General features: G+C 47.0%; 1 protein-coding gene across 3 annotated transcripts; it reads right to left on the bottom strand.

Moving 5' to 3' along the window:
* Positions 1–608: 608 nt before the first annotated feature.
* PCK2 (phosphoenolpyruvate carboxykinase 2, mitochondrial) lies at positions 609–20,335 on the bottom strand. 3 transcript variants are annotated; one of them, XM_073575380.1, is made up of 10 exons: positions 20,147–20,335; positions 4,441–4,695; positions 4,073–4,257; positions 3,315–3,518; positions 3,044–3,231; positions 2,763–2,925; positions 2,201–2,419; positions 1,985–2,122; positions 1,566–1,661; positions 609–1,385 (listed from the first exon to the last, which is right to left on the bottom strand). In XM_073575380.1, the coding sequence occupies exons 1-10, from the start codon at positions 20,245–20,247 to the stop codon at positions 931–933; spliced, it is 2,004 nt and encodes a 667-aa protein (XP_073431481.1). In that variant the 5' UTR covers positions 20,248–20,335; the 3' UTR covers positions 609–930. The 3 variants fall into 3 exon arrangements, with proteins under 3 accessions (XP_073431481.1, XP_073431480.1, XP_073431482.1); XM_073575379.1 differs by lacking the exon at positions 20,147–20,335 and adding an exon at positions 14,305–14,324; XM_073575381.1 differs by lacking the exon at positions 20,147–20,335 and adding an exon at positions 13,812–14,125.
* Between the last annotated feature and the right edge of the window lie 7,265 nt (positions 20,336–27,600).

Here is a 27,600-nt window from a genome sequence, read left to right on the forward strand (position 1 = left end):
AACGACTTTCAGCAGATAGCCGAATTTGCATACCATCCGTATGCCCTTCCCATGGTGTGTAAATTACTTTATCTAACAATTTAATTATATTTGGATGAAGTTTTTATGTGTAATATATTAAAATACAAACTAGGGGTGAATTTGGATGATAAGTAACCTTTAAAATATCAATGCAACATTTATACCCCCGGAATGGTATTACCAATGCATGTTCCCTGCCCTTAGTTATATATCTACCAGTCACTGTCTTCTGCTCTTCCCGCCACTACTCCAGTACCGTTCCGCCATCTTGTGACAAAAAGCCCGACTGGCCGTAAGTCAGCGGTAACAGTCACAAGTTCCCAATGCAAGTCTATAATAGCCTCGTACTGGATCTCATAGACTTACATTGAGAAGTGACCTTTGACTAACACTTTAGCGATCTGGCTGGTCACAACCAACTGAAAATGACCGAAGCATTGATAAAAGATGAATACAGTTGATGTTAAGTATTTTATTACGGGCAGGGAACATGCATTAGTAATACCACTCTTTCGGTGAAATAGAAAAATAAAACCGGAGTGGTGCTTTATGGGTGATGAAGGTGGTTAAATGAAGAAGACCACAAATAAGAAAAACATTTTTACTTCCATTAAAAAAAACAAAGATGGACAGGCTGAAAAAAATACCCGAGGAATTCCTGAGGTCACATCCATAGAACTGGTCAGATTGAGATTTATTGAACTGTTATACTGTACAACTGTGCTTTTGTTTGCTACGTAGGCTGATTCACTTGACTTAGTATTTGCCCAAACTGATAGCTTGTTATAAGTAGACCATGGTTTTATTTTCCCTGAAGTGATAGAAGAATGAAATAAGGCACTTCATCTCCACAAACTTTAAGACATGTTCCTCACCATTTTTATGGCTTTTTCATTCTGTTACATTGCTTCACATTCGTTTCACCCTGGTGTCCAGACCACTGAGCTCTTGCATAATTTGTGGAGGTAAGTCATCAGGTACTTGCTCCTTCAGGTATTTCCCAACTTCTTGCACTTCTTTTTCCCAGAATCCTTTGGGGAGGGAAAACAGCTGGTTTGTATCAACGGCACCTAGCCCTTCTAGATTCAATGCCCCCTCAGCAGGAAGATATCCAATGGGTGTTTGTCGAGCACTCTCTTCTCCTTCTACCCTACGGAAGATCCAGTCTAGTACCCTGGAATTGTCCCCAAAGCCTGGCCATAAGAACTGTCCTTTGTCATCTTTTCGGAACCAATTGACATGGAAGATTTTGGGAAGACGTAGTCCTGGTCTTTTTTGCAGACTCAGCCAGTGAGAAAGGTAATGGCCGAAATTATATCCGAAGAAAGGTCTCATTGCAAAAGGATCGTGCATGATAACTTTGCCTACATAAAAGATACGTGAGTGAAATATAATAAACAGAATGATAATGCAACAAAATTAGAAACCAGAACGTGAACAAATTGATGAATTACAAAGAATAGAAATCAAGAATAAAAAATAGTAGTAGAAGAAATGAACAAAGACAATGTTGTTATGGTGAGATGTTAGGCTTTCACACTTACCTTTGTGTTCTGCAGCTGCAGTAGCCTCAGACCTCATGGCTGCTCCAACAAACACTCCATGGCTCCAGTCAAAGCTCTCATAGACCAGAGGTACACCTTGAAAAAAAAATATTTTTTTATTTTATTTCTTTATACAATTACTTATTACCTTCAATAACCTCTAATATAAATGCATCTGTGAAAAAGCAGTGTTTTCTGCATGCCACATGTGCTGTTTTGTCACCTCTTACTTAAGCTCCCCAAAATGAAGATATCCTACTGTAAATATGTGGCCAATGTGGGCATAGACAATTCTGATTGAAGTTAAAATGACACCAGACATAGATGAAATTCTACTATAATGCACATTTCAATGCTTAACTCCAATATTCTCCTACTGATGGAGACAAGAAGTCAAGTAAATTCAGAAAATGCTTTACCCTCAGGCCTTCTCCCACCAAAGATAATAGCGTCTATAGGAACACCCTCTGGTGACTCCCAAGCTTCATCCATAATAGGGCACTGAGCAGCAGGGGCGCAGAAACGAGAGTTAGGGTGTGCGCTGGGATCTTTATCTCCTGTAAAAAAGAAACATGCTTTACATTAGCTGGAAGTGTCAAGAAACAATACTTGTATAGAAGACTGTTTTGCCTCACCTTTCTTCCAAGGTTTTCCTAGCCAGGATGTGACTGTCACACCAGGTGGAAGATCTTGGTCTAATCCTTCCCAGTATACACCTCCATCACTTGTCTCTGCCACATTAGTGAAGATAGTATTCTTCTCCACTGTATGCAAGGCATTGGGATTTGTTTTTACAGAAGTTCCAGGAGCCACACCAAAAAAGCCATTCTCTGGGTTGATAGCCCGAAGGCGCCCTATTAAGAAAAGTAAAGGTTTAGCTATATTAGGGGAAAGTTTAACAACACAATCTTTGGTACATGATGATGTCAATCAGGGGAAAATTTTGTACTACTGTGGTTATTTACTGCCTTCACATCATTAATCGGGCAGCATGGTGGCACCTTGCAGCGCTGGGGTCCTGGGTTTAAATCCCCGGGAGTTTGTATGTTTTCTCCATATTTCACACTCCAAAGACATATTGATACAAAGTTTAGTTTATAAGCTCCAATGAGGACAGTAATGATAACGTCTGTAAAGCACTGTGGAATTAATGACTCTATATAAGCGTGTAACATAAATAAATAATAGGTTACAAACCTTCACTATCAAATTTCATCCAGGCAATATCATCCCCCACACATTGTACTTTCCAGCCAGGCAACGCTGGCCGCATCATTGCGAGATTTGTTTTCCCGCAAGCACTTGGGAAAGCTGCAGCGATATATCTCTTACGACCAGCAGGATTTGTGATCCCCAAAATCTAATATGGGAAAGAAACCCCAATGTACAAACAGCACAGAAAAGATGGCTCAGGAAACAGAAGACAGAGGATCTAGTGCAGGAGAGAGTGTACAAGGGGCTAAAAGCTCCTCTCTCACCAGCATATGCTCAGCCAACCATCCCTCATCCTTGGCAATTCGGGAGGCTATGCGCAGAGCGAAGCATTTTTTTCCCAAGAGAGAATTTCCTCCATATCCACTACCAAAAGAGATGATCTCACGGTTATCAGGAACGTGAGCAATAAGTGTTTTTTCAGGGTTGCAGGGCCATGAATTCACCAGAGGGGCTGTAAAGAAGACATAAAGGCACCTGTTTAGTAATTGCATCTGTATACTGTAAAACCCCATAAGACTGTGGGAATATTCTTACCTTTCAGGGGCAGTGGTTGCCCCACAGAGTGTAAACATTTTACAAAGTCACCATCTCCCAATGCATCCAAGACTGGTGCACCCATACGTGTCATGATGCGCATGCTGGCAACTACATATGGGGAGTCCGTGAGCTGAACCCCATATTTAGACAGAGGGGAGCCAACTGGGCCCATACTGAATGGTAACACATACATCGTACGACCTAGGGAAAGGGAAGGAAGTCAAACCATGACCAATTAACACAACTAATCAAGTAGTTATTTTCACACAAACTACGTGCATTCTGTGAGGTGGGATAAGCCTGGTAGCATGGGATGGACATTACAGACTTGGCAAGTAAACGCACATCAGGAATAAAATAAGCTAAAAAAAAAAAAAAAAAGGGAGAAATTCCCAGCTTCCAAAAGATCCATAATTTATTGTGTAAAAACAAAGTTGATAGAGTTCACATGAATGTCAGAGCGACCCGTTTCAAACACTAGACTGGTGTTATTTTTCAAAAAGTTTTTTTAAAAAGAACACAGGTCTAGTGTTCGAAACGCGTCGCTCTGACATTCATGTGAACTCTGTCAACTTTGTTTTTACACAATAAATTATGGATCTTTTGGAAGCTGGGAATTTCTCCCTTTTTTTTCTCTTGATTGAACACACGCTGGACAACGTGTTCCTGTGCTCCCACGCACCACAACCTGCAACAGGTGAGCTGGTTGGATCTTTTCTTTTTCCAATAAAATAAGCTCACAGCATTGCACAAACCTTTCATGCAACCAGGAAACCGATCGTTCTTGGCTCTCTCAAAATCTCCGGGGGACATCCAGTTTCCGAGTTGCCCCACTGCTCCTTCTGCAGGAATCGGAACAGTGTCCCGCTTGTTATTAGTTACTATGACTGTCTTACTCTCCACTCGAGCGACATCTTTTGGGTCAGTTCTTGCCAACCAGCTGGAGAGACAAGAACAAGAAATGATGAGAAAAACGAAGAGATGGCAAAGGCACACAAACTGGGTCAATAAGCATTAGACTATAATAAGCATGCGGGCAGATTGATATATTAATGCTAAACACTGGACTGGTAGGGTTACAGAAGGGAAATGATGGAGAACAGAAACTAAAATCCAAACTCACCAGTTGGGATACTTGTGCAGCTTCTTAATCATACCCTCTTGTTGTAATACAGTAAGGATGGTGTCATTCTCGGAGGCGGTGCCATCACATATATGGATGTTTTGGGGGTCACACAGTTCAGCTCCTCTTATCACAAATTCTCGGACAGCAGGAGGAAGTCGCTCTATCTGACCACTCAGGACCCGCAGGGCATGGGCGTTTCGACTGCTTACCTGCTGTGACTGCACCCATGCTCGTACAGCCCGGGAGCACGGCCTGTGCAAAGAAGAAGTTTGACATTTCTTAAAACCCTCTCCACCTTTGAAATAAGTATATACAAAGTTTAATATCTTCTTAATGTACAGAGTGTCCGCCTCCATTTAGACTAGTCAATCACATATGCAGTTTTTGTAAATGGGCATTCTTAATCTTAATAGTCATGAAGCATTTTTCTACTAGAAGGGTGCTGTATCATTTTTTACAGTAATTTTACCACTGGGAGGCGCTATTGCACTGAAAGCTGTGTAAATGTTAAAACATTGGTTATAGAGTCCTTGGGAAAAAATAAATGACTGAGTCATCTAAGTCAGAGGCTCTATGCATCTTGTTTTGCTCAACTCCTGCAATTATGTTCCTCCACCTCTGCAACCTTTAACCCTAGTGTTCGATAAACAGCACGTACAAAGTGCTAAGTTCACTGACAAGATATGCAGAAACACAGAATAAACATGTACTCAGCATTTACCGACCATAACTTCATTTATCAATGTCTTCAAATATACTGCTAATAAATCAGTATACTGATCAAGGAAGTAGGGGCTATCTTGGCATATCCTGAAATTAATTGAGGTCCTGACATACAAGGCAAAAGCACGATGATGTCTACTTTACTTATTCTACACTCTCCATACACACACACACACACACACATTATTTATATTAGAAATATAATACATCCATCTGTCAGTAGAATCAACCCTCCTAAGCTGTCTACTGTATATGGACATATAGGTCATAGAAAGATGAATAAAATGATACCTTGATATCTGCGATCCGATGAGACATGTAATGACTGACATGAATCTGCTCTTCCCATCTACATACAGTATTACATACTCATATATTCTAAAAAAAAAAAAGGGGATTTCTCTGGAATAAGACATCGGATCAGCTATCAAGGTATCATTTTATTCAGATTCCTATGATCTACATGCCCATATAGACGGCTTAGGAGGATTGATCCTTCTGACACATCCCCTTTAAGTGAATGAAGCCTTGGGTAGCCATCACGTCCAAAAGGAATATACATCAGAGTTAAAAGTCATGAATATCACATCGGTGTCATGAATATCAGATTGGTGGGGTTCTGCACCATTGATCAGATTTTACCAGGTTCTGCCAGATGTACACAATCTATGAAGACGGACTACCACAGCGTTACGCAGTGTTTTTTCTGTCAAAGCTCTTATTTTTGGTGCAGAAAAATCTGCTGCAAATATTCAATGTCCACATGGGTTAGAAATGTTACAGACTTTTACACAAATCTCAGCCACATGCTGCAATTTTTTTCATGCACAGAAATTGACCTGCGGTTCAGATTTTGAACTGAGCAGAATTTAAATCTTTTATTCGGATTTTTACTGCAGATTTCACCTTTTTCAATGTGAGGGATAGAGGTTTGGTAAAATCCACAGAAAAATTTGGTGTAAGATCAGCTGCTTCTATATAAAATCACTTTAAAACATTGGTGCACATGCCTATTTCGGCCACTAGTCTGACAGCTGCATATTATAAATGATCTCCCTGCAAACAAAGTGAAGTACATTTAAATGTTACATTGCTGCAGTACAGTCCAGTTAAACTAAATCTGTCAGCAGGATTTCAGCTATTTATATGGGCATGTAGCTATTTCAAAGACTAATTCAGCAATAACTTTCCATGGCCAGTCTGCTCCTCTGTTACTGAGAAATCAGCGTTTGAATTGATTTGCAAATGAGGCTGTAGATCTGAAGCATTGGGCAGGGAATAGAGCTGGAGTGACAGAGGCTTCAGATCTTTAGCCTCATTTGGATATCAATTCAAATGCTGCTCTCTCAGTAAAAGAGGAGCAGTCTAGCCATGTTAGTGGTATTGCTGGACTTGTCTTTGAAACAGCTACATGCACATATAAATAGTTTGGAAGCTTAAATCCTGCTGACAGATTCCCTTTAAGGCCGGGTTCAGAGGCTAAACTGGAGCGACCACTTCTTTCTGGACATGGCTGCAGATTTCCCTGGGGATGCTTTTGCCGAGATGGGAGATGCTGTGGCTAAGACTCCTCCTGGTGCTGCTGCTGCATGGTATGCTGCTGCTGTATAGGGGGCTGTTATGATTCCATAGCGGACACAAGCGCCCCTGCCTAACCAGCGATCCTCCTTAAAGGGAATCTGTCCCCTTTTTTGAGATATCATATGATATCATTCAATTGTGTGTCACATACGGATTCTCTTAGTACTTTTGCTTCCCCCTGACCCCGCACCTTTCATGCATAAATACCTTTTTTTATATCGGTTCAGATGTATGTAAACTGCCACGGTCCGGTCCGCTGGGCGGGGCTTATTCAACTGCTCCCCCCCACTATGTCTTGCTCTATACAAGAAGAAATGCGTAGAGCAAGACAGGGAGGGGGCGCAGTTGAATAAGCCCCGCCCAGTGGACCGGACAGCGGCAGTTTACATACATCTGAACCGATATAAAAAAATTATTTATGCATGAAAGGTGCGGGGTCAGGGGGAAGCAAAAGTACTAAGAGAATCCTTATGTGACACACAATTGAATGATATCATATGATATCTCAAAAAAGGGGTGACAGATTCCCTTTAAGTATACCGCAACCTGGGATCTGCCAACCGGCGCACGCCTGAAGTTTCTGGTACAGTCCATCGGAAGCTTAGTTCTGATGTACGGTCCCGGCACGTGTCATAGGGGCGTGATTTCCGGTTTGCGCCCCGTGATCTGCGCATCCTGGGCTGCACCAGACCCCATACTGTGATGGCGCCACAGCCCTCGCTCTGTCTGACAGACGAGACCCCATCGGCGCTTCCAGCCTCCAGGCGCCACAGCAGCAGAGACTGTGCCCTGCTGGAACACCGGACGGCCCTGGTCTGGAAATGCATCCACTTCTTCTTTGTCCTGCCGCCGCCAAGAAGGCTCCCCCTGTCAAGGACAGGAATCCACTGATGCGGAGAGAGGCCCCACCCTTTTTATCTTGAAGGTTTCCTGTCCTCGAAGGACGCGCCCCAATCTCGTTGGTGCTCTCATCATACGTTTTCCATCCCAGAAAAAAAAAGGCCGATTTTCATCAATATTCCATCTGTGTGTCATCCATGTGCGTCTGTCTCTTATATATGCTTTTATACATCAACAGTTAATGATACTTACAATAGCAAATACCGTTTACTATGTTAATGATTGCAATATATCTGGAAAAAAAAATTGGATGCAAGATGGATAATCTGTGTGGGCTTCATTTTTTTCTGCACACCTATAGACTTGAATAGACTAGTCTCTCCTGATATACATTAGAGACTAGTGCATGCTGTAATTTCTTCTCACATGGACAATGAGTCTATGTGAAAATAACTCATCTGCATCGCTGTGTTATTAGTCCCCGTGTTATCTCTATATATAAAACTGAATGTATGTATGTGTGTATCACCAACCAATCACGAAGCATCTTTCATTTCACCAGAGCTGTTCAAAAGAAGCTGAGCTGTGATTGGTTGCTATGAGCAAGTTTTCCCACTTGACAACACCTCAGCAGACACTGACATGGTGGGAGAAATCTAGCATCCCCGGGAACATAAGCTCCCAGAAATTGTCTGCCTCCCAGACAGGAGCACAGAGCACATGACAGAAATGAATCCCTCCCGTGCATCATTGGTATGCAAGTTAGGGCAAATCCACTCAGTGTTTTGGTACTCATCCCAGGCCTTTCTTAAAGGGATCTCCAGTATGGAAGGCAGGGCAAATCCATCCAGTGCTTTGGTTCTGATCACATGCCTCTCTTAAAGGGATCCTCGGTATGGAAGTCCGAGCAATTGCCTTCAAATGCTCTGGTACTGACCCCAGGCTCTCTTAAAGGGATCTCCTGTAAGGAAGTAAGGAAAAATCCCTCAGCGCTCTGATTCTGACCCCAGGGTTCTATTAAAAAGATCATTGGTATGCAAGTCAGGGCAAATCCAATCAGCGCTCTGGTTCTGATCCCAGGCTTTCTTAAAGGGATCTCTGGTATGGAAGTTAGGGTAAATCCCTCAGCGCTCTGATTCTCACCCCAGGCTTCTATAAAAGGGATCATTGGTATGGAAGTCAGGGCAAATCCACTCAGCGCTCTGGTTCTGACCCCAGTCCTCTCTTAAAGGGATCCTCGGTATGGAAGTCAGGGCAATTGCCTTCAAATGCTCTGGTACTGACCCCAGGCTCTCTTAAAGGGATCTCCTGTACAGAAGTTAGGGCAAATCCCTCAGCGCTGTGGTTCTGACCCCAGGGTCTCTTAAAGGGCTCATTTGTATGGAAGTTAGGGCAATTCCACTAAGCGCTCTGGTTCTGATCCCAGGCCCCTCTTAAAGGGATCCCCGGTACCGAAGTTAGGGTAAATCCCTCAGCGTCTGATTCTGACCCCTGATTCTGACCCCAGTCTCTCTTAAAGGAATCATTGGTATGGAAGTTAGGGCAATTCCACTCAGCGCTCTGGTTCTGATGCCAGGCTTCTCTTGAAGGGATCCCCAGTATGGAAGTTAGGACCGTTCCACTCAGCGCTCTGGCTCTGACCCCAGGCTGACGGGATGATGTGGGATATTAGGGGTAGTAGGCCGGTGGCTCTGACGGGATGATGTGGGATATTAGGGGTAGTAGGCCGGTGGCTCTGACGGGATGATGTGGGATATTAGGGGTAGTAGTCCGGTGGCTCTGGCTGACAGGATGATGTGGGATATTACGGGTAGTAGTCCGGGGGCTCTGGCTGACTGGACGATGTGGGATATTAGGGGTAGTAGTCCGGTAGCTTTGACGGGATGATGTGGGATATTAGGGGTAGTAGTCTGGTAGCTCTGGCTGACGGGATGATGTGGGATATTATAGTGAATGTGGCTATGCGGAGAGGGCGGGGCTATACACTCATCTATATATATATATAATCATTATAATTTGTTATAACTAATCGTAGTTAGTTACTATGCCAGGGCAGCGCCAGGCTCTTCAGCTAATCCATTTATAACATGGACTGCACGTGTATGTACAGGGTGGGCCATGTATATGGATACACCTAAATAAAATGGGAATGGTTGGTGATATCAACTTCCTGTTTGTGGCACATTAGTATATGGGAGGGGGAAAACATTTTAAGATGGGTGGTGACCGTGGCGGCCATTTTGGATCCAACTTTATTTTTTTTCCAAAGGGAAGAGGTTCATGTGACACATCAAACTTATTGAGAATTTCACAAGAAAAACAATGGTGTGCTTGGTTGTAACGTAACGTTATTCTGTCATGAGTTATTTACACGTTTCTCTTTGTTTACAGCCATTGACATGTTGCAGAGGTTAACACGTGAGGAGCGGATAGAAATTGTGTTGATGTCTCGTGAACGCAGTACCCATGTCAGTGCAGCAGATTTCAATGCAAGACACCCTACGCAAGAAAACTGTCACCATTCCCATTTTATTTAGGTGTATCCATATAAATGGCCCACCCAAAAACGTTTGCCTCATCACTGAACATAATGTTCTGTGTAAACTGAGGGTCCTGTTCCAATTTTTGCTTTGCCCATTATTTAAATTCAGCGCACCGATCTGGCATCAGTCGAACATCCCTTCGGCGGATATTAGCTACTCACAAATGGCACCCTTACAAAATCCAGCTGCTGCAGCATCTCAACGAGGATCACCCAGATCAGCGCGCTGAATATGCAGAATGGGCAAAACAAAAATTGCTATGGGAACCATGTATAACCACGTTTTATAAGTAATGACTGTGCCAGTCCAAATATCTGCCTATACCGTTCATTATGTATGGCGAATGCAGGTTTGCAGAAATATTCCTAACTCTTTCTACTTTGGATGAACTGACTTGTGAACCTGGATGGCTGCCCGTACATTCTTTCCAATATAACAACCTATTATTGTTACATGAAGGATCTTATGACATCACACAGGCTACAAGTTTCTTTGTTAAGGCTTTCTCCACTGCTGGCTCGGTCTCCTGTGCAGATGTACCATGGGGAGGTGATGCAATATTATACATAAAACCAGAGATGTGCTGGTAGACTTTCTGATCTCCCAACCATATCTTATAGCAACCCCAGTTGTACAGAACTTGTCCTGAAAATGTACTTTTATCATATCATACCTTGCCGAATAATGTTCATGTGACCCAATAATACTAAACACATCCTGATCACACACTAATCATATATCACTGATCATATAGCGCTGAACCTCACCTGATCATTTACTACTGATCCTGTACTCTCCATATACCCATCACATAGTACTGGACCTGTCCTGACCACATACCCACTACATAGTACTGGACCTGTCTGGACCATATACCAATGACATAGTACCGGACCATATACCCATCACATTTTACATCATATTTGATAATCAACAAAGGATCAAATGTGATGGGGTGCAATGTTAGTCCGCCTCCACGTGGTGCACCCTAGGTAACGCTAAAGGACTAACACTCTCGACGACCAAACAATCAAACTACATCTACAGTCATGGCCAAAAGTTTAGAGAATGACACAAATATATTTTCACATGATCTGCTGGCCTCTGGTTTTTATGTGTGTTTGTCAGATGTTTTTATCACATACAGAAATATAATTGCAATCATATTATGAGTAGCAAAAGGTTATATTGACAGTTAGAATGAGTTAATGCAGCAAGTCAATATTTGCAGTGCTGACCCTTCTTCTTCAGGACTTCAGCAATTCTCCCTGGCATGCTCTCAATCAACTTCTGGATCAAATCCTGACTGATAGCAGTCCATTCTTGCAAAATCAATGCTTTTATTTTGTCTGAATTTGAAGGTTTTTGTTTGTCCACCCGTCTCTTGATTATTGACCACAAGTTCTCAATGGGATTAAGATCTGAGGAGTTTCCAGGCCATGGTCCCAAAATCTCTATGTTTTGTTCCCTGAGCCATTTAGTTATCATCTTTGCTTTATGGTAAGGTGCTCCATTATGTTGAAAATGGCATTGTTGATCACCAAACTGCTCTTGGACGGTTGGGAGAAGTTGCTCTTGGAGGACATTCTGGTACCATTCTTTATTCATGACTGTGTTTTTAGGCAAGACTGAGAGAGAGCCCATTCCCTTGGCTGAGAAGCAACCCCACACATGAATGGTTTCAGGATGCTTGACAGTTGGCATGAGACAAGACTGGTGGCAGCGCTCACCTGGTCTTCTCCGAATAAGCCGTTTTCCAGGTGTCCCAAACAATCGAAAAGGGGATTCATCAGAGAAAATGACTTTACCCCAGTCCTCAGCAGTCCACTCCCTGTACCTCTTGCAGAATATCAGTCTGTCCATGATGTTTTTTCTGGAGAGAAGTGGCTTCTTTGCTGCCCTCCTTGAGACCAGGCCTTGCTCCAAGAGTCTCCGCCTCACAGTGCGTGCAGATGCACTCACACCTGCCTGCTGCCATTCCTGAGCAAGCTCTGCACTGCTGGTAGCCCGATCCCGCAGCTGAAACACTTTTAAGAGACGGTCCTGGCGCTTGCTGGTTTTTCTTGGGCGCCCTGGAGCCTTTTTGGCAACAAGGGAACCTCTCTCCTTGAAGTTCTTGATGATGCAATAGATTGTTGACTGAGGTGCAATCTTTCTAGCTGCGATACTCTTCCCTGTTAGGCCATTTTTGTGCAGTGCAATGATTACTGCACGTGTTTCTTTCGAGATAACCATGGTTAACAGAAGAGAAACAATGATGCCAAGCACCAGCCTCCTTTTAAAGTGTCCAGTGGTGTCATTCTTACTTAATCATGACAGATTGATCTCCAGCCCTGTCCTCATCAACACCCACACCTGTGTTAATGGAGCAATCACTGAAACGATGTTAGCTGGTCCTTTTAAGGCAGGGCTGCAATGATGTTGAAATGTGTTTTGGGGGATAAAGTTCATTTTCTAGGCAAATATTGACTTTGCAAGTAATTGCTGTTAAGCTGATCACTCTTTATAACATTCTGGAGTATATGCAAATTGCCATTAGAAAAAATGAAGCAGTAGACTTTGTGAAAATTAATATTTGTGTCATTCTCTAAACTTTTGGCCATGACTGTAGATCTCTTGGCCAATATATTTTACATCATATTTGATACCCATCACATAGTACTGGACCTGTCCGAATCATACCCCCAGCACATAGTACTGGGCTGTCCGGACCGATCATATACCCATCACATAGTACTGGAACTGTCCGGACCATATACCCATCACATAGTACTGGAACTAGAACAAAACCGTTGGCACAACCCTGGTAACCGGAGGTGGTGCACAAGTAGGATCCCAATCCGTGAACTTCAATTTATATAGACTTGGCACACACCAAAAAGATTCTGATGCAGAAAGGTGGTTTTAATGAATTGCAGTACATACATACAGACGTTTCGGTCTAGGACCTTCATCAATGTACAATAAGTTGTACTGTGAGCTCTTAGTGACTGGGCTTTAAGGGAGAAACCAATACTGCAAGGAGGCACCTGCGGCCGTCCCACGTGGTTCTATATAACAAGTGGACGCAGTAACCACCGCGAATCCAATGGACCTGCCATCTGTCCCCGATGGGGCTCACAATGTAAATTCCCTATCAGTATGTCTTTGGAATGTGGGAGGAAACCCACGCAAACACATACAAACTCCTTGCAGATGTTGTCCTCGGTGGGATTCGAACCCAGGACCCCAGCGCTAACCACTGAGCCACCGTGCCACCCATCACATAGTACTTGACCTGTCCAGACCATATACCCATCACACAGTATTGGACCCGTCCGGATCATATAGCCATCACATGTGCTGGGCCATATACTGATCACATATCACTTGGCAATCCTTACCAGGTACTGAGCATTTGTTAGTGAGCTTGTGATCATACATAACCAGCCTCTCCTCATCATGTACTTCTGACATACACTACACCCCTGACCCATGATACACCCCTGTACCTGTCCTGATCCTATATGCCTGGACCTGCCATCAGGACCACCAGCATGACTGTCACACATCTGTCCATGCAGGGCTGTCTGACCTTCACACTGAGTCCTGGTGCCAGCACAGGGCATCACTGGGTACAAAGTAAATGAATGGCATGTCAGCTTCCCCCTTCTCTCCAGATCCCCTGCCCCGGACACTTACCCCACCACACGCACAGAGAAGGAGGGCATGGCAGCGGGAGACAGTCAGCAGGCGGACAGTGAGCTCCTGCAGGATGCGGAGCGGGGGGAGGTGCGGGGATACACCGGCCAGGGAGGGACTGGGGGTAGGGACACCAGCAGGGGGCAGGACAACCCGGGGACCGGTTTGGGGTGGTGAAATTGGACTAAAGGTCTTGTTTGTCGCTACGTGTGTTACATCCTGTACCGCAGCCCGAGTGCACACACCCCATGGCATCGTGTCACCGCCTGCCCCTCCCCCACCGCCACAACTTCCTCGAAGAGCCGGGACTGCGACCATTGGCTGCAGGATGCCGAGCCCCTGTGCGCCGCACCGTGCCCACCCCCTGACACACATGTGGAGGAGCCGGCCAGTCACCTCCTTCCACAGGCTGCCCCCCAGAGCTTCCTCCGCCCCCCCCCAGCTGATGTAACAGTGTCCTGCTCTTAGCAGTCTGCTCCACATGTGCACATACCTACACGTAGCCACTGAGCTCAGCAGCAGTGTGTGACAGGCCCACATGACAAGAGTGGGGAGGATCCCCAGGTGATAAAGGGGTGTCTGACTGCTATACTGCAGAGCTACTCTTGTTATTGGGGTCATGTCATGTCCTTACGGGAAAAGACTTGAATTAAAGGGTTAATCGCATCTTCATACTTGAATGTTGTAGGAACAAACACTTTTTAAATTTACAACTTATGAAAATTTCATCTCATTGCCTAGGAAGCCAAACACCGCTGCAGTCTTAGGCTATGTGCACACTAGGGTGACCGCAAAAAAATCGATGTCGGAATTTTGTCCGTCTGGACCCCACAAAACGATTCCCCTTTCCAGATATTGAGATAGCCAAAATTTGAGCTCGATCAAACGACGTTAACCCGTGCCGCTCGTCGCTCAAAGTTTGAAAAATCCAAATTGAGGTATTTTAAGATTTAGGTATTTTGCATAGTCTGTTAGACTATAAAGAATGTGACAACAACATTGCAGAAATAGCCCTGACCAAATTTTCGATCCATTTGTGGTATTTGAATGCAGAGTTGGTGGGATTATCGTTTTTTGATCCCACCATTACAGACAATGAAAAGTTGTTAATGGCTAATAAATTGCTCAGTAGCACAGATGAACGGACTATGCAAAATACCTAAATCTTAAAATACCTCAATTTGGATTTTTTCAAACTTTGAGCAATGAGCGGCACGGGTTAACGTCGTTTGATCCAGCTCAAATTTTGGCTCTCTCAATATCTGGAAAGGGTAATTGTTTTGTGGGGTCCAGACGAACAAGATTCTGACATTTTTTCCCCCCCATATGAGATCCGGTCACCAAAGTGCACACACTGCAGATTCACCTGCGGGTTTTTATCTGCAAAACCTGCAGATAAAACCGCAGGTAAAATACCTGCGGTTTGCCACCTGGACAATGGAATAGGTGGCAAACCGCAGCAGAATCCACAGAAATAATTGACGTGTCAATTGTTTCTGCGGGTTTAAAACCGCAGCTTTTCCGCAGTTAACAATCTGCAGCGTGTGCCCAGCAGAATGTAAATCCCATAGGATAACATGCTACTGTACACTGTCTGCAGAACCGCCACAAAAACCGCAGCTGGTGCACATAGCCTTAGGCTATGTGCACACGTTGCGGATTCCGCTGCGTTTTTTTCCGCGCGGAAACGCAGGTAAAACCGCAGGTAAAGTGACCTGCGGTTTTCCTGCGGTTTGGTCTGCGGTTTTGCCCTGCAGTTTCACACCTCTACTATGGTAGAGGTATGAAACCGCTGCGGAAACCGCACAAACAATTGACATGCTGCGGTTTGTAAACCGCAGCAAAACCGCGTGGAAAAAAAACGCACCGTCAGCACAGCGTTTTTGAAACCCCATAGGGTTTCATTGTACTGTACTTGGTCAGCGGAACTGCTGCATTTCCGCAGGGGCAAAACAGCTGCAGAAACGCAGCAGAAACCGCACCGTGTGCACACAGCCTAAGTAAGGCTAGGTTCAGGTTTGCGGATGTCAGAGCTGCGCAGTTCCTCCGGGAAGCCCCACCCACTGCCGTACCGCCTCCGTTCAGCTCTGCCTACGTCGGCATACGTACTGTGTACCCTATCTTTAGCATTGGGTACGCAGGCCATGCGGATGTATGTGGATGCGACCGCAACAAAATGCAACATGTTGCGTTCGATGCAAGTCGCCGCAGCATCAAAACGACGCATGCGGACGCATCCGCATACATCCGCACAGCCTGCGTACCCAATTTTAAAGATAGGTACGCAGGCTGCATGCAGATGCAGGAGGAGGTGCGGCAGTGCGTGGAGCTTCACGGAGGAACTACGCAGCTCTGAGGAACGCAAACGTGAAACCAGCCTTAGGCTGTGTTCACACACAGCTTTTTTTTAGCGGTTTTTACCGCGGTTTTCACAATAAAACCGCTATAAAACCGCTAAAAATAAGCTTCCCATTCATTTCTATGCATTGATGCATTTTTTACCGCGGTTTAGGCTTCTCCCATGCTTTTAGAAACCGCTGCGGTAAAAAACGCATCAAAACCGCGCAAAAACGCGCAAAAACCGCCGCGGAAAAATAGGTGCGGTTTCTGGGAAGGGATTCAGGTTTTTGTGCAGAAATTTTCTGCAACGTGTGCACATACCCTTACGCCACGTGCACACTCTCAGTATTTGGTCAGTATTTTACCTCAGCATCTGTAAGCCAAAACCAGGAGTGGGTGATAAATACAGAAGTGGTGACAGGTTTCTATTATACTTTTCCTCTGATTTTCCTCTCCTGGTTTTGGCTTACAGATACTGATGTAAAAAATTGACCAAATACTAAGGTAAAATATTGACCAAATACTGAGGTAAAATACTGACCAAATACTTGAACGTGTGAATGTGGCCTTACTTGTAAACTGAAGCTTTCCTGGCCTAGGAGGTAACCTTGCACTCCAGCGATTCTGGTCAGTGTCAAAGCAGTGCTTACAAGCTCAATAGGGAAGAGTCTGTAAGCACTGCGCATGGTCTGCTGTCTAGCAGAGGTGGTCTGTCGACAAGTTGTAAGGGCTCCTTCAGGTGAGCGTATCATAAGGACCTGTACTGTCCGAGTTAAAAGCTTATATTCACCCCCTGTGCTGGCACCGTTCCAGCAGTGTCGGCACTCGCTCTCCCCAGGGCTTCCGTGTTGTTGTGACACATGTCCCCGACACCCAATCAGTGCGGGCATCACCGTCCTCCTGTCGAATTGAACATGAAGAGGAAGTGAGTGCAGCCGCAGCCCGGACTTACTCTTGATGTTTGATTTGTCCGAAGGCGGAAAGTGACGCCGGCGCTGATTGGGCGCCGGGGTCACATGTCATAACAACAGCCCCAGGAACGGTGCCAAGACGGGAGGTGCTCATAAGCTTCTTTATTTTATTGGGGCCAAGCGTGGCGTATGAGAGGGGATTGTCCTAGTTATGGACAACTCCTTTAACCACGGAATCTGCATAGCATCATGTACATTTTAAAGAGAATGTAAAAATGTAAATTCAGCTACTTATCCCCTATAAAATCATGCCAATAATATACATTAGTGTTCTAGTTGCAGATAAATCCACTTTTAATCCATAGCAAATGAGGATGCGTCGGTGCACTGTTACACCCTCCAATCTGCATATCCAGTGCTGTTCCTGATCTTCCTGGACAGTTCTGGCTTTCTCACAGTGAGCGCTCCCTGAACTCACATCCCTGCTCCTACACATGTACTCTGACGCTGGAGGAGCTCAGCAGTGCCATCGTGATATCAGGACTGGCGGTGCACTCAGAGTGGGCTCGGACACACCCTGATCTCCTGCTCCTTTCTGCAGCCACTTGCTGGCAGTAGTGTGATCATGGACTAATATTGTCAATACTGTAATAATTTAATTAAACCTAAACTATTTTAAGTTTGGCTTCTTGGCCATGGAAATAATTGTAAGGTTACAGAAAAAGGAGCAATCAGCTGTTAGCAAGTCCTGTGGTGGCTCCTGGCCTGCTTACAACTGTCAGGTTTTTGACTTCCACCCATCTGAACAAGCCCTTTATTCTTTTTGGATACCTTACAATGGTTATACTCCTTAGGGCTCATTCACACATCTGTGTTTAAAGACGTAAGGCCGGGGTCACACTTGCAACTGCAATGCGAGAAACTCGCGTGAGTCTCTCCCCTCAATACCCAGCACTGACGCCGGCACTCGGACCGGAGCCTAAGGCTGGGATCACACTACCGTGTGTGATGCAAGAAACTCGTTCGAGTCTCTCGCATCAACACCCGCCACTGCCGCCGGCACTCAGGGCCGGAGCTGCGGCTGCATAGAATACATAAAAATACATGTAGCCGCAGCTCCAGTCCTGAGTGCCTGTAAGGGGGCGAAACACAAAAAGAGCCGGGGGGGGGTTGCCTCCTCTGTTCCATGCCCATATAGCTGTGCAGTAGGGTTGCCAGGGGGAAGACTCTTGGACCTGGACCGACTGCATCTTGGGCCTGTCAGTAGAAGTGGGGAGGAGGAAGTGGTGCTGCACAGGAAGGAAGCTGGGCAGAGAGCGGGAAAAGTGGATCACCCCCAGGGCTGTGGGATTACTCGGTGACGGTGGCGGTGACCCGGTCTGTGGCCCTGGGTATTCATGTAAAGTAGAGGTGGAATGAAACTGAATAAAGTTTATAGGTAGATGATTCGTGACACCACCTGTGGTACTCGGGGCAATGAAGGTGTTAAGCGGACACTACAGTGCAGATCCTCTAGGACAGATGGTATAAGGCAGCAAAGATGGAATAGCTCTCCACAGGTAGAGCTGTAGTCCCAGGGCAGTAGTGGTAGGTGTCGAGGTAGATGGTGTAGTGTTAGGCACCGAGTTGTAGCAGTGCTGAGTGGGTTGGCGTAGGAAAGAGGCAAATCAAAGACACAGCTGAGTGCAGTTCCAATTCTTTTACTCACGTTTCTGGCACAGACAGGTGCTCGCTTCGGTGCTGCAGCCTTCAGGTCAGGGGCTCAGCCAACTCCCAGGCACTTGGATTAACCCTTACAGCACTCCCTTTCGTGTGCCTTTTCTGAACGTCTCCTTTCTAGCGCTAATCTGAAGTACTTGTAGTTCTGAATTACACTCAAGTTCCTCCTTCTTGATGTTACTTACAACTCCACTCGTATGACGGGCAGCTGTAGCCTACTTCGGGGACTCCATACAATCATGTCCCGGCTCACACACGTTGCTGCTGCGTCTTCGAGTCTTAGGTGGGAATAAAGTGGTCACATTTTCTATTCCTCCGGTTTCTGCTGTAGGATCATCAGAATCACACACAGCCTCGGATACCGGCGCCCGGCCTTGGTGCATTAAACTTATGAAAGGGCTCTGCACTAGCCCTAGTCCCCAGTCTCCCTCCTCCTCATGTTCCATTCTTATCTATCTATCTATCTATCTATCTTCTGAACAACTGATCCTTCCTTCTTTCTGTTTCCTTGCAAGCAGCTCCAGCTTACAGGAGGCTACAGCATCTACGTCCTTTCCCTCCTTCCTCTGTAGGGGAGTCTGACCTAACTTCCTGTCAGCTTTCCCCTCTAGTGTTTCTAAGCTCCACCCACCACCCTTCATGAACCCAAGAAACTGCCATAAAGGGTGCTCTGCTGTTCTAAGGTGTCTGTGCTGGATGTAGGTGCTGGAGTCTGGTCAGGTGTTACCGTCTTACCTGGGGAGTGGGATACTACACCTCAGGAGGAGGTGCAGTACCTCTGTGGCGACTGAACCCTCAGGGATGCCACAAAAGCGTGCGCACAGACCTCAGAGCAGCCTGGGCAACGGTCAGGACAAGACGCAGCCGCACACCAGGGAGGAGAGAGAACTCCCTGTCATGGCCGTCATGACTGTCATGCTGCTTGCGCTGCGTTATCCCCACTGTCATGCCTGTCATGCCACATTGTCCCCAGTGCCGAGTCCCTGCAGGCGCCCTGGGGGTCCCTCTCGTGTGTGCACGAGCACCTCTCTGTTATGCCTGTCGTGTCTGTTATGCTGCATGACCCCTGGAGCAGTGTGCACGCGCATCTCTCAGTCATGCTTGTCGTGTCTGTTATGCTGCATGACTCCTGGAGCTGTGTGCACGCACACCTCACAGTCATGCCTGTCATGTCTGTTATGCTGCATGACTCCTGGAGCAGTGTGCACGCACACCTCATCCCATGGCTGCCTGCCGTTGCTGGTGCACACTCGTGCTTTACCTCATCGCTATACGCTGTGGCTTGTGCGCACATGTGCTTCAACTCATGGCTGTGCGTCATCGCTAGCGTGCACGCGTACCTCACGCTGGTTGCATGTGCCTTACCTTACGGTTGCGTGGCGTTGCTGGTGCGCACGCGCATCTCCAGTGCTGGATCCTCTGGCTGGACGCCTGTGATTGGCGCCCGAGTGCGCATTCCTCTCCATGCTGTCTGAAATGGATCCTCTCTATGGTCCTGGAGGACCGAATCCAGCAGTCCTCTCTATGGTCCTGGAGGACCGAATCCAGCAGTCCTCTCTATGGTCCTGGAGGACCGAATCCAGCAATCCTCTCTATGGTCCTGCAGAACCTGATCCAGTGATCCTCTCTATGCTCCTGGAGGACCTGACTCAGCGGTCCTTTCTATGATCCTGGAGGAGCTGAACCGGAAGTCCTTCCCATGGTCCTGACCCGGAAGTCCAGGTGCTAATGGCCTATATCAGACTACCCCTTCCTATGGTCGGGGCCTGATTATCGTGTTTGCTTCCCTGCTAGGGCTGCATGGTCCCTGCTCGGTCGCTCCCTGTATTCAGGGCCCCTGCACCCTGCCCTGTTGGTCTTCTCTGCACATGCTCTGTTCTTGTACTCTGTCTATTGTCATGTGCCATGTCTTGTGTTGTCTTTTGTGCCATGTTTTGTCTTTGCTATTCTTTGCCTTGTAGTACTTTCTATGTGCTTTGTCTGAACCCGGCTCTGGTCTCTAGCATACGTTCCGCTTCTTTCTCTTGTACCCGGCTCTGTGCTTCAGCCTACGATCCGCTCTCTAGCTTTTTCTGCTTTCTGACCTTGTACCTTGTCTGTGCTCCTAGCACACTTCCTGTCTAGTACTGTTTTCGTGCGCTCTTGCACATTCTCCTTTCGTACCAGGCTTTGCCGTGCCGTCTTGCATGCGTCTTAGTTCTGTACCTTTGCCTAGCCCTGCCTTGTGGCTGCGTGTCCTGGGCACGCGCCTGGTCGTACCCGTGCCCGCCTGTCTGTGCCTCAGCCGTGCCGCTCTAGTCGTGCCCACCTGTCTGTGTTTCAGCCGTGCTCACCGTCCAGTGCTCTAGTGGTCTCCGCCTGTCTGTGCCTCAGCCGTGCTGCCTCAGTTGTGCCCGCCTGTCTGTGCCTCAGCCAGTACTGCCTGCCAGTACCCCAGTCGTGTTTTCCATGCTCCCTTGCACGCACGCTGTTTCTCGCACTGTGCATTTTCGTGCTTCATTAGCACATGCTTTTGCTATCTTTGCTGTCCTGAACCTCGTCTCTCTGTCTTGTCCTGAGTACTATGTCCTTAGTCTGTACCCGGCTCTGATCTCTAGCATACACTCCGCTTCTTTCTCTTGTACCCGGCTCTGTGCTACTGCCTACGTTCCGCTCTCTGTCTTGAACCCTGCCCCTGGCGTGCCCCTCTGCACACGCAGGACCATGTCTAGTACCTTGAACCTTGGTGTTTTCCCTAAACACGCACCATGCCTAATACCTTGAACCCTGGCATGGCCCCTATACATGCACCATGCCTAATACCTTGAACCCTGGCATGACCCTATACAGGCACCATGCCTAATACCTTGAACCCTGGCGTGTCCCCTAAATACGCACCATGCCTAGTATCTTGATCCTGGTGTTTCCCTAAACATGTACCATACCAGGAACCTCGGACCTTAGCGTGCCCATTGGCACGTTATCACCTCTGTGTCTTCGTGATTACGTCTTGCACCTTATGGAACCCTGTGACCATGCTTTGCACATCCTAGAACCCTGTCATGCACCTGGTGTGCTCTGCACATACCCTTGTCATGTACCTGGCGTGCCCTCTGCACGCACCTGTCTCAGTCGTGTCTTTTGTGAGCTGGCCATGTGGTCTCAGCAGTCATGGTGGCTCACTCCCTTGGGCTTGCCCCTGACACTCCCTGTATAGGGGGTGTTTCTCACTAGGCCAGCTCGCCCTAGGTGAGTGGGTGCCAGGACCCAGAGGGTCCATTCCAAGAGTTACATCTCGTCTCGCCACGAGACGTCACAACAGTATAACACTCCCGTTCTGAGAGCAAATACCGGGGGACTGCACAGAAAGACTGCATCTCATGACTACGTGGAGCCTGAGGCTGCAGTGACAGTAAAGGTGTGTCCTGACCCCCGTGCAGAGACTGTGGCCCATACAAAGACTGTGGCCTGTGTTGAGAGTGTGCCCCGTGCAGAGAATGTGACCTGTACAGAGTTCACAGAGACAGTGACCCCCGCTCGAAGCCCCGGTACCCGCGGTGTTAGTGCAGAGCCCCTGATTCTGGTGAAGGGATGCAATTGTATACAGAGCTTTGATTCTGCAGGAGAGATTGTAGTGTTGGAGCGAAAGACCCAGAGCAGAGGGAACCCCGTTTGCCTCGTGTTCCCCCTGACTCCCACAGTAACCCCTGGGACCCCGGCTGGGGATTGTTAAAGATCACAGAGTTCACAGAGACTATAGACGACAAGTGCCGCTGTTGTTCGGTGCCTGCGTGGGAGAAGGTTGACCCTACAAGCAAGTCCTCTTCAGACTGTTAAGTTCATTCCAGGAAATACTGTTCAATACTGTTTATGCTGTTTGCCTGTTTTAGAACTTGTTTTCACATTACCAATACTTGCACTGTTAATCCCTGTAAATAAACCCCCCTTTAACTGTTGGTCCGTTTGTTCCGTGGTGACATACCCAACACCTGCACATTGTTATATGCCGGTGGCAGTGCTGGATGTTGATGCGAGAGACTCGTGTTCAGAGGTATATAAATATCCACAAATGTTTGACAAAATGAGACCCCAAACCAAAGGCATAGAGGATGTACTGTATATACTGTAGTACAACTATTTCACCCTTTTGTGTCTCTGTGCTGAAACTGCTATCTAGCAGTGGAGGCTGGCACCCTGTTGATAAGATGCAAATTTCTCCCCCCCCTCCACATCGACTGACCCTAACTGGTCTTGTTGAACTCTAATCCAGTATGATGAAATTAGATCAGGCCCAACCAGAACCAAAACCCAAAGGGACTTCAAGTACCATCATTAGCCAACCAAGGTAAAGAAGGGGCTGAGTAGTTCATACCCATTAATATAAGTCATCTGTTGTGTGGGGTTTTATGGGGCAAATAAACATCAAAATATAGAAAACAAATGCATATAGTAAACCCGTAGATGAAACGTGGTTGTAACTTCCAATTATCCAAAGTAAGAACGACAGAAGAATTGTCAAGGAATAAAAGGAAAAAGTAGGAAAACTAACTTTCCTTGCATGTCCCTATGGTAAATGCACAACCTGGCTGCAGAGGTTGGCACACTAGAAAAAGTGCAAATGGAGCTCCCGCTCACCGTCGGCTGATCCTATTAGGTCCTATTAATCAATGCTCTAAAGATATTAAAGATACCAAAAAGAGTAGATCTTTCCCTAAAGTTATAAACCTATAAATAGGGATAAGAAAAGGGGCAATAGAAACAGCAGGGTATGTCATCAATTAACATTTGCCTATCCCTACCTGTAATATGCAGGGCTAAATGCATAGAAATATGCTGCACCATAGGGCATATTAAGGAAATGCAGTTATCTGGATCTTATGCTATGTAGTAGCCTTGACGCGTTTCACCTCCTTCACCAGATTCATCAGGAGGCTCCAGGAAAAGAAGACTGATATCAGATGTACATGATTAGTTGTGGCCTAATTGTAGAGCTGTGTGCATGTAGTCAGTGTGGGTGCTATTATGGCTGCCATACCCCCATATATATATTTTTTTTGTAGAATGGGAATTTTTGGTGGCGTTTTATACATGTGTTGGCTCAAGATCATATTCAGCTAACAGCTTAGTAGAGGTACGTCTAGGGCTTTTCTCTGGGCATCATTCTAAGCCATTTCGAAGATAACGTTGAGGATGTAACATCGTGCTGATGGTTTATAAGTTCCCAATAATTCCATATTTCAGTATTGTGTTTGTTTTTTATGTATTTGTTTGTCATTATTTTATCTACATTCCTCCCTTTTTTACATTCAAATCAAATATCTATAAGATACAAATGTAAAATGACGATTCCGATGTGTCAGGCAGTTGCTTGTCTCTCTTCCCATAGAAATAACTTTGCAAATGGGCAAGTCAAAGGGGAAATGAATAAAACGCTTTCGCCTAAACAATCCTGCCAATCACAGCTATCAGATGTCTTCTGCCATCTTAAGTATGTGACCGCTATGCTACGTACTGGCACACAGTGATTAAAGCTTTTATAGCCACCGGCATAGCAAATAGCAAAGGAGGACTCTGAGCAACTAAAACCTGCTCCTTTTACACTCACAGGGCGGTGAAAGCTGGACATCGCAGAAATGTAGACGTATGTATGTGCCGTGTAGCGTGCGGGACCAGTTAAATCACTGGGCAGCTAACTTGTCCACAGTATAAGTGGTGTACAGACCCAACATAATTTACCATGGAAGTTGTAAACCAAAGTGTGAAATGTAGATGAAAAACATTAAAACTCAGCGTTAAAAAATACTCAAAGTGCATGAAATGAATTTGAGAATTTCTGTCCGTGTGGCGACCACATGGCAGTGTATGAAATCTGTACATAGACGCAGAATAGCTGTCTGTTCTCACATGACTGCCTTGTGTGACACACATAAGGAAAATAAGGCAGATTACAAGACAATGGATGAACTTTATCTCGCATGAAGTGTTTGGGTTTGGTGTCTTCAGTCACTAGAATATCAGTCTAATTTGGCTTTAATCAGCGGGATCAATGCTCCTATCTTTTTGCGATAGTCTCAAGGTCTCTCTAGCTAAAATTTGGGAAGATAAAGCGAAACTTTGAAATTTATTTACCCACCATGAGTGAGGGTTGAACTGTCTGTTGTATGCCTAATGTGTCTCAGGAATCCTTGGTGCCACATTTCTCTTCCATGTTGTGTGTATATGGTATCAGTTGCTTTGACTGTGTATTTACTAAGCCTATTGTTTATTTTCCATCATGTTAGCAGACATCTTGTACAACCTAAATGTAATTTGGGCAATTACATTGTCACGCCGCCACTGCATACTCACCCGACCTCCGCTCCCGCGCCGCAGCCCCCCGCTGTCCGACAGCCACGGCGGTCCCTTCTGACAGGCCCGCGGCCGACGGTGTCTGCATGAAATGCGCATGCGCCATAGGCCGCGGCCGCGCCTCCTTCCTGTTACTTGTGCTCCGGCAATGCCCTGACCCGGAAGCACCGACGGACCAATGGCAGATCAGACAGGGGCATAGCAGGCCGTCCCCCTTGAGGGAAGTGCCTGATCGTTGTGTTTGCTAGCATACTGGGACCTGCTTCCTCGTGTGCTCTCTGCAGCCTCGCAGTCCTGTCTTCCGTGATTCCTGCAGCAGCCTCTCAGGCCTGCCCTCCGTGGTCCCTGCAGCAGCCCCACAGTCTGGTACTCCGTGGGTCCTGCTATCTATGCTCCAGTCCTACTCCAGTCCTGCCTCCCATGTTCCTGCTCCGTCCTGCTATCCACACTCCAGTCCTATAGTCCTTCTCCAGTCCTGCCTCCCGTGTTCCTGCTCTGGCCTGCTATCCACGCTCCAGTCCTACAGTCCTACTCCAGTCCTGCCTCCCGTGTTCCTGCTCCGTCCTGTTATATCTGGTCTGGCCCTGCAATCCTACTCGGACCCTGCCTCCTATAGTCTCGCACTCCTACTCCATTCCGTTCTGAGCTGCCCCTCTCGGTACTGGCTATCGTGGTACCCGAACCCCTGGGACTGCTCCTAGCGATCACTGTATAGGGGTCGGCTCCACCTGGCAGCTCGCCCAGGGCCCCTCGGTGCCACGGTCCAGAGGGTCCACTCCTTGAGATTTGACTCACCTGACCAGCCGTGGTAACAGTACGATCAGGCCATGGACTTCGACGGTACTACTGCTGCTACCCAAAAGGAGTTGCTCTTTTTGCGGGAGAATCAGGGACGCATCATGTCTGTGATGAAGTCTATGGACACCTGTTTGTCTGCCCTGCAGGTGGCTGATCCTGGAAATGCCCCTCAACTGGCCAGTCTTCAACAGGAGCTAGGTCAGCAACGAGATACTCAAGCCCATATTTTGAGTTACATGGCCTCCATTGATAGCCGCTTGTCGGTTCTCCAGTCTGCCGCCGCGATCCCGACTCCTCCCCCCATCTCTACAGCTCTCCCGGCGCCCCGCCTCGCCAAGCCGCCTCGGTTTACTGGTGATCCGAAGCTCTGCAGGGGGTTCTTAAATCAGTGTAGCTTCCATTTTGAATGGTTGCCTCAGCAATATCCCTCTGACCGGGCCAAAGTGGCCTTCATTATGTCCCATCTGGAGGGAGAGGCCTTGTCTTGGCTGAACCCTCTCTGGGAACGGGACGACCCCGTTATCACGAGTCTTCCAGTCTTCTTGGATACTTTTCGCACGGTTTTCAATGAGACAGGTCGGTTTGCCTCTCTCACCGAGTCCCTTTTTAACCTATATCAGGGTTCTCTCACAGTCGGGCAGTATGCGATCCACTTTCACACTCTCTCCTCTGAGCTCGGCTGGAATAACGCGGCTTTGGTAGGGGCATTCTGGCGCGGTCTTTCGAGCAAAATAAAGGATGAACTCGCGGGTCGGGATACCCCGACCACCTTGGAGGACCTTATCTCGCTGGCCACCCGCATTGACATTCGCTTCCAGGAGCACGCTCAGGAGTCAGTGAGAGACAGGAGGTCCACTAGACCAGCTTCCCTTTCTACCCGGTCTGCTAGTCCCCGTATTGCCGGGTCCTCTTCTCCCCCCTCGGTCGAATCCATGCAGGTAGATCGCCTCAAGTTGGCCGAGTTGCATCGGAGAGAGAGGCGGGCACAAGGCCTATGCCTCTATTGCGGAGGTTCGTCACACTTTGTCCGCACATGTCCTGAGAGACTAGGAAACTCCTCCACCTAGGTCAGGTAAGAGAGGCCTCCCTAGGTGCTAATGATTCCTCTCAACTGCTTACTATATCTGTTATTGTGGTTTCAGGGGAGAGACGTGGGTCCGAGGTGGCCTACATGGATTCGGGCTCGGCAGGTAACTTCATCCAGCGTGAAGAGGTGGACAAATACCAAATTCCCGTGGTTACCCTATGTAATCCTCGCCTGATTGCCGCAGTGGATGTCAAACTGCTACAGGAGACCATCACCTTGGTCACTGAGGAAGTGGAGTTGCAAGTCGGAGCCTTACATCGAGAGAAGATAGCCTTTTATGGTTTGCCCATGCTCTCCCATGCGATTCTACTCGGTCTTCCATGGTTAAGAACTCATCAGCCTGTTCTCAACTGGTGTTCAGGGGAGATACTCCGCTGGGGGCACCCGTGCCAAGCTCGCTGTCTGACTCCTGTCCGTCTGGCGGCCGCTCCTCGGCCACCTCCAGACCTTCCGGGCCTTCCTTCAGCCTACAGCTCCTACACTGATGTCTTTGATAAGAAGGAAGCGGAGGTTCTTCCTCCACACCGGCCTTTTGACTGCCCAATTGAACTAATCCCTGGTTCAACCCCCCCAAGGGGCAGAATCAACCCCCTGTCTCCCGCAGAGA

This window comes from Dendrobates tinctorius, unplaced genomic scaffold (assembly GCF_039654945.1).
Source record: "Dendrobates tinctorius isolate UK_male_01 unplaced genomic scaffold, ASM3965494v1 ptg000044l, whole genome shotgun sequence".
Classification (NCBI taxonomy): domain Eukaryota; kingdom Metazoa; phylum Chordata; class Amphibia; order Anura; family Dendrobatidae; genus Dendrobates; species Dendrobates tinctorius.

Excerpts from the sequence above, each read along its gene's own strand:
- PCK2 (XM_073575380.1), bottom strand. The coding sequence starts at position 20,247 with ATGGAGAGGAATGCGCACTCGGGCGCCAATCACAGGCGTCCAGCCAGA. Across the intron at positions 4,696-20,146 it reads CAACGCCACGCAACCGTAAG|GCCGTGCTCCCGGGCTGTAC; the intron begins GTAAGGCACATG and ends TTCTTTGCACAG. Across the intron at positions 2,926-3,043 it reads GGTTGGCTGAGCATATGCTG|ATTTTGGGGATCACAAATCC; the intron begins GTGAGAGAGGAG and ends TTCCCATATTAG.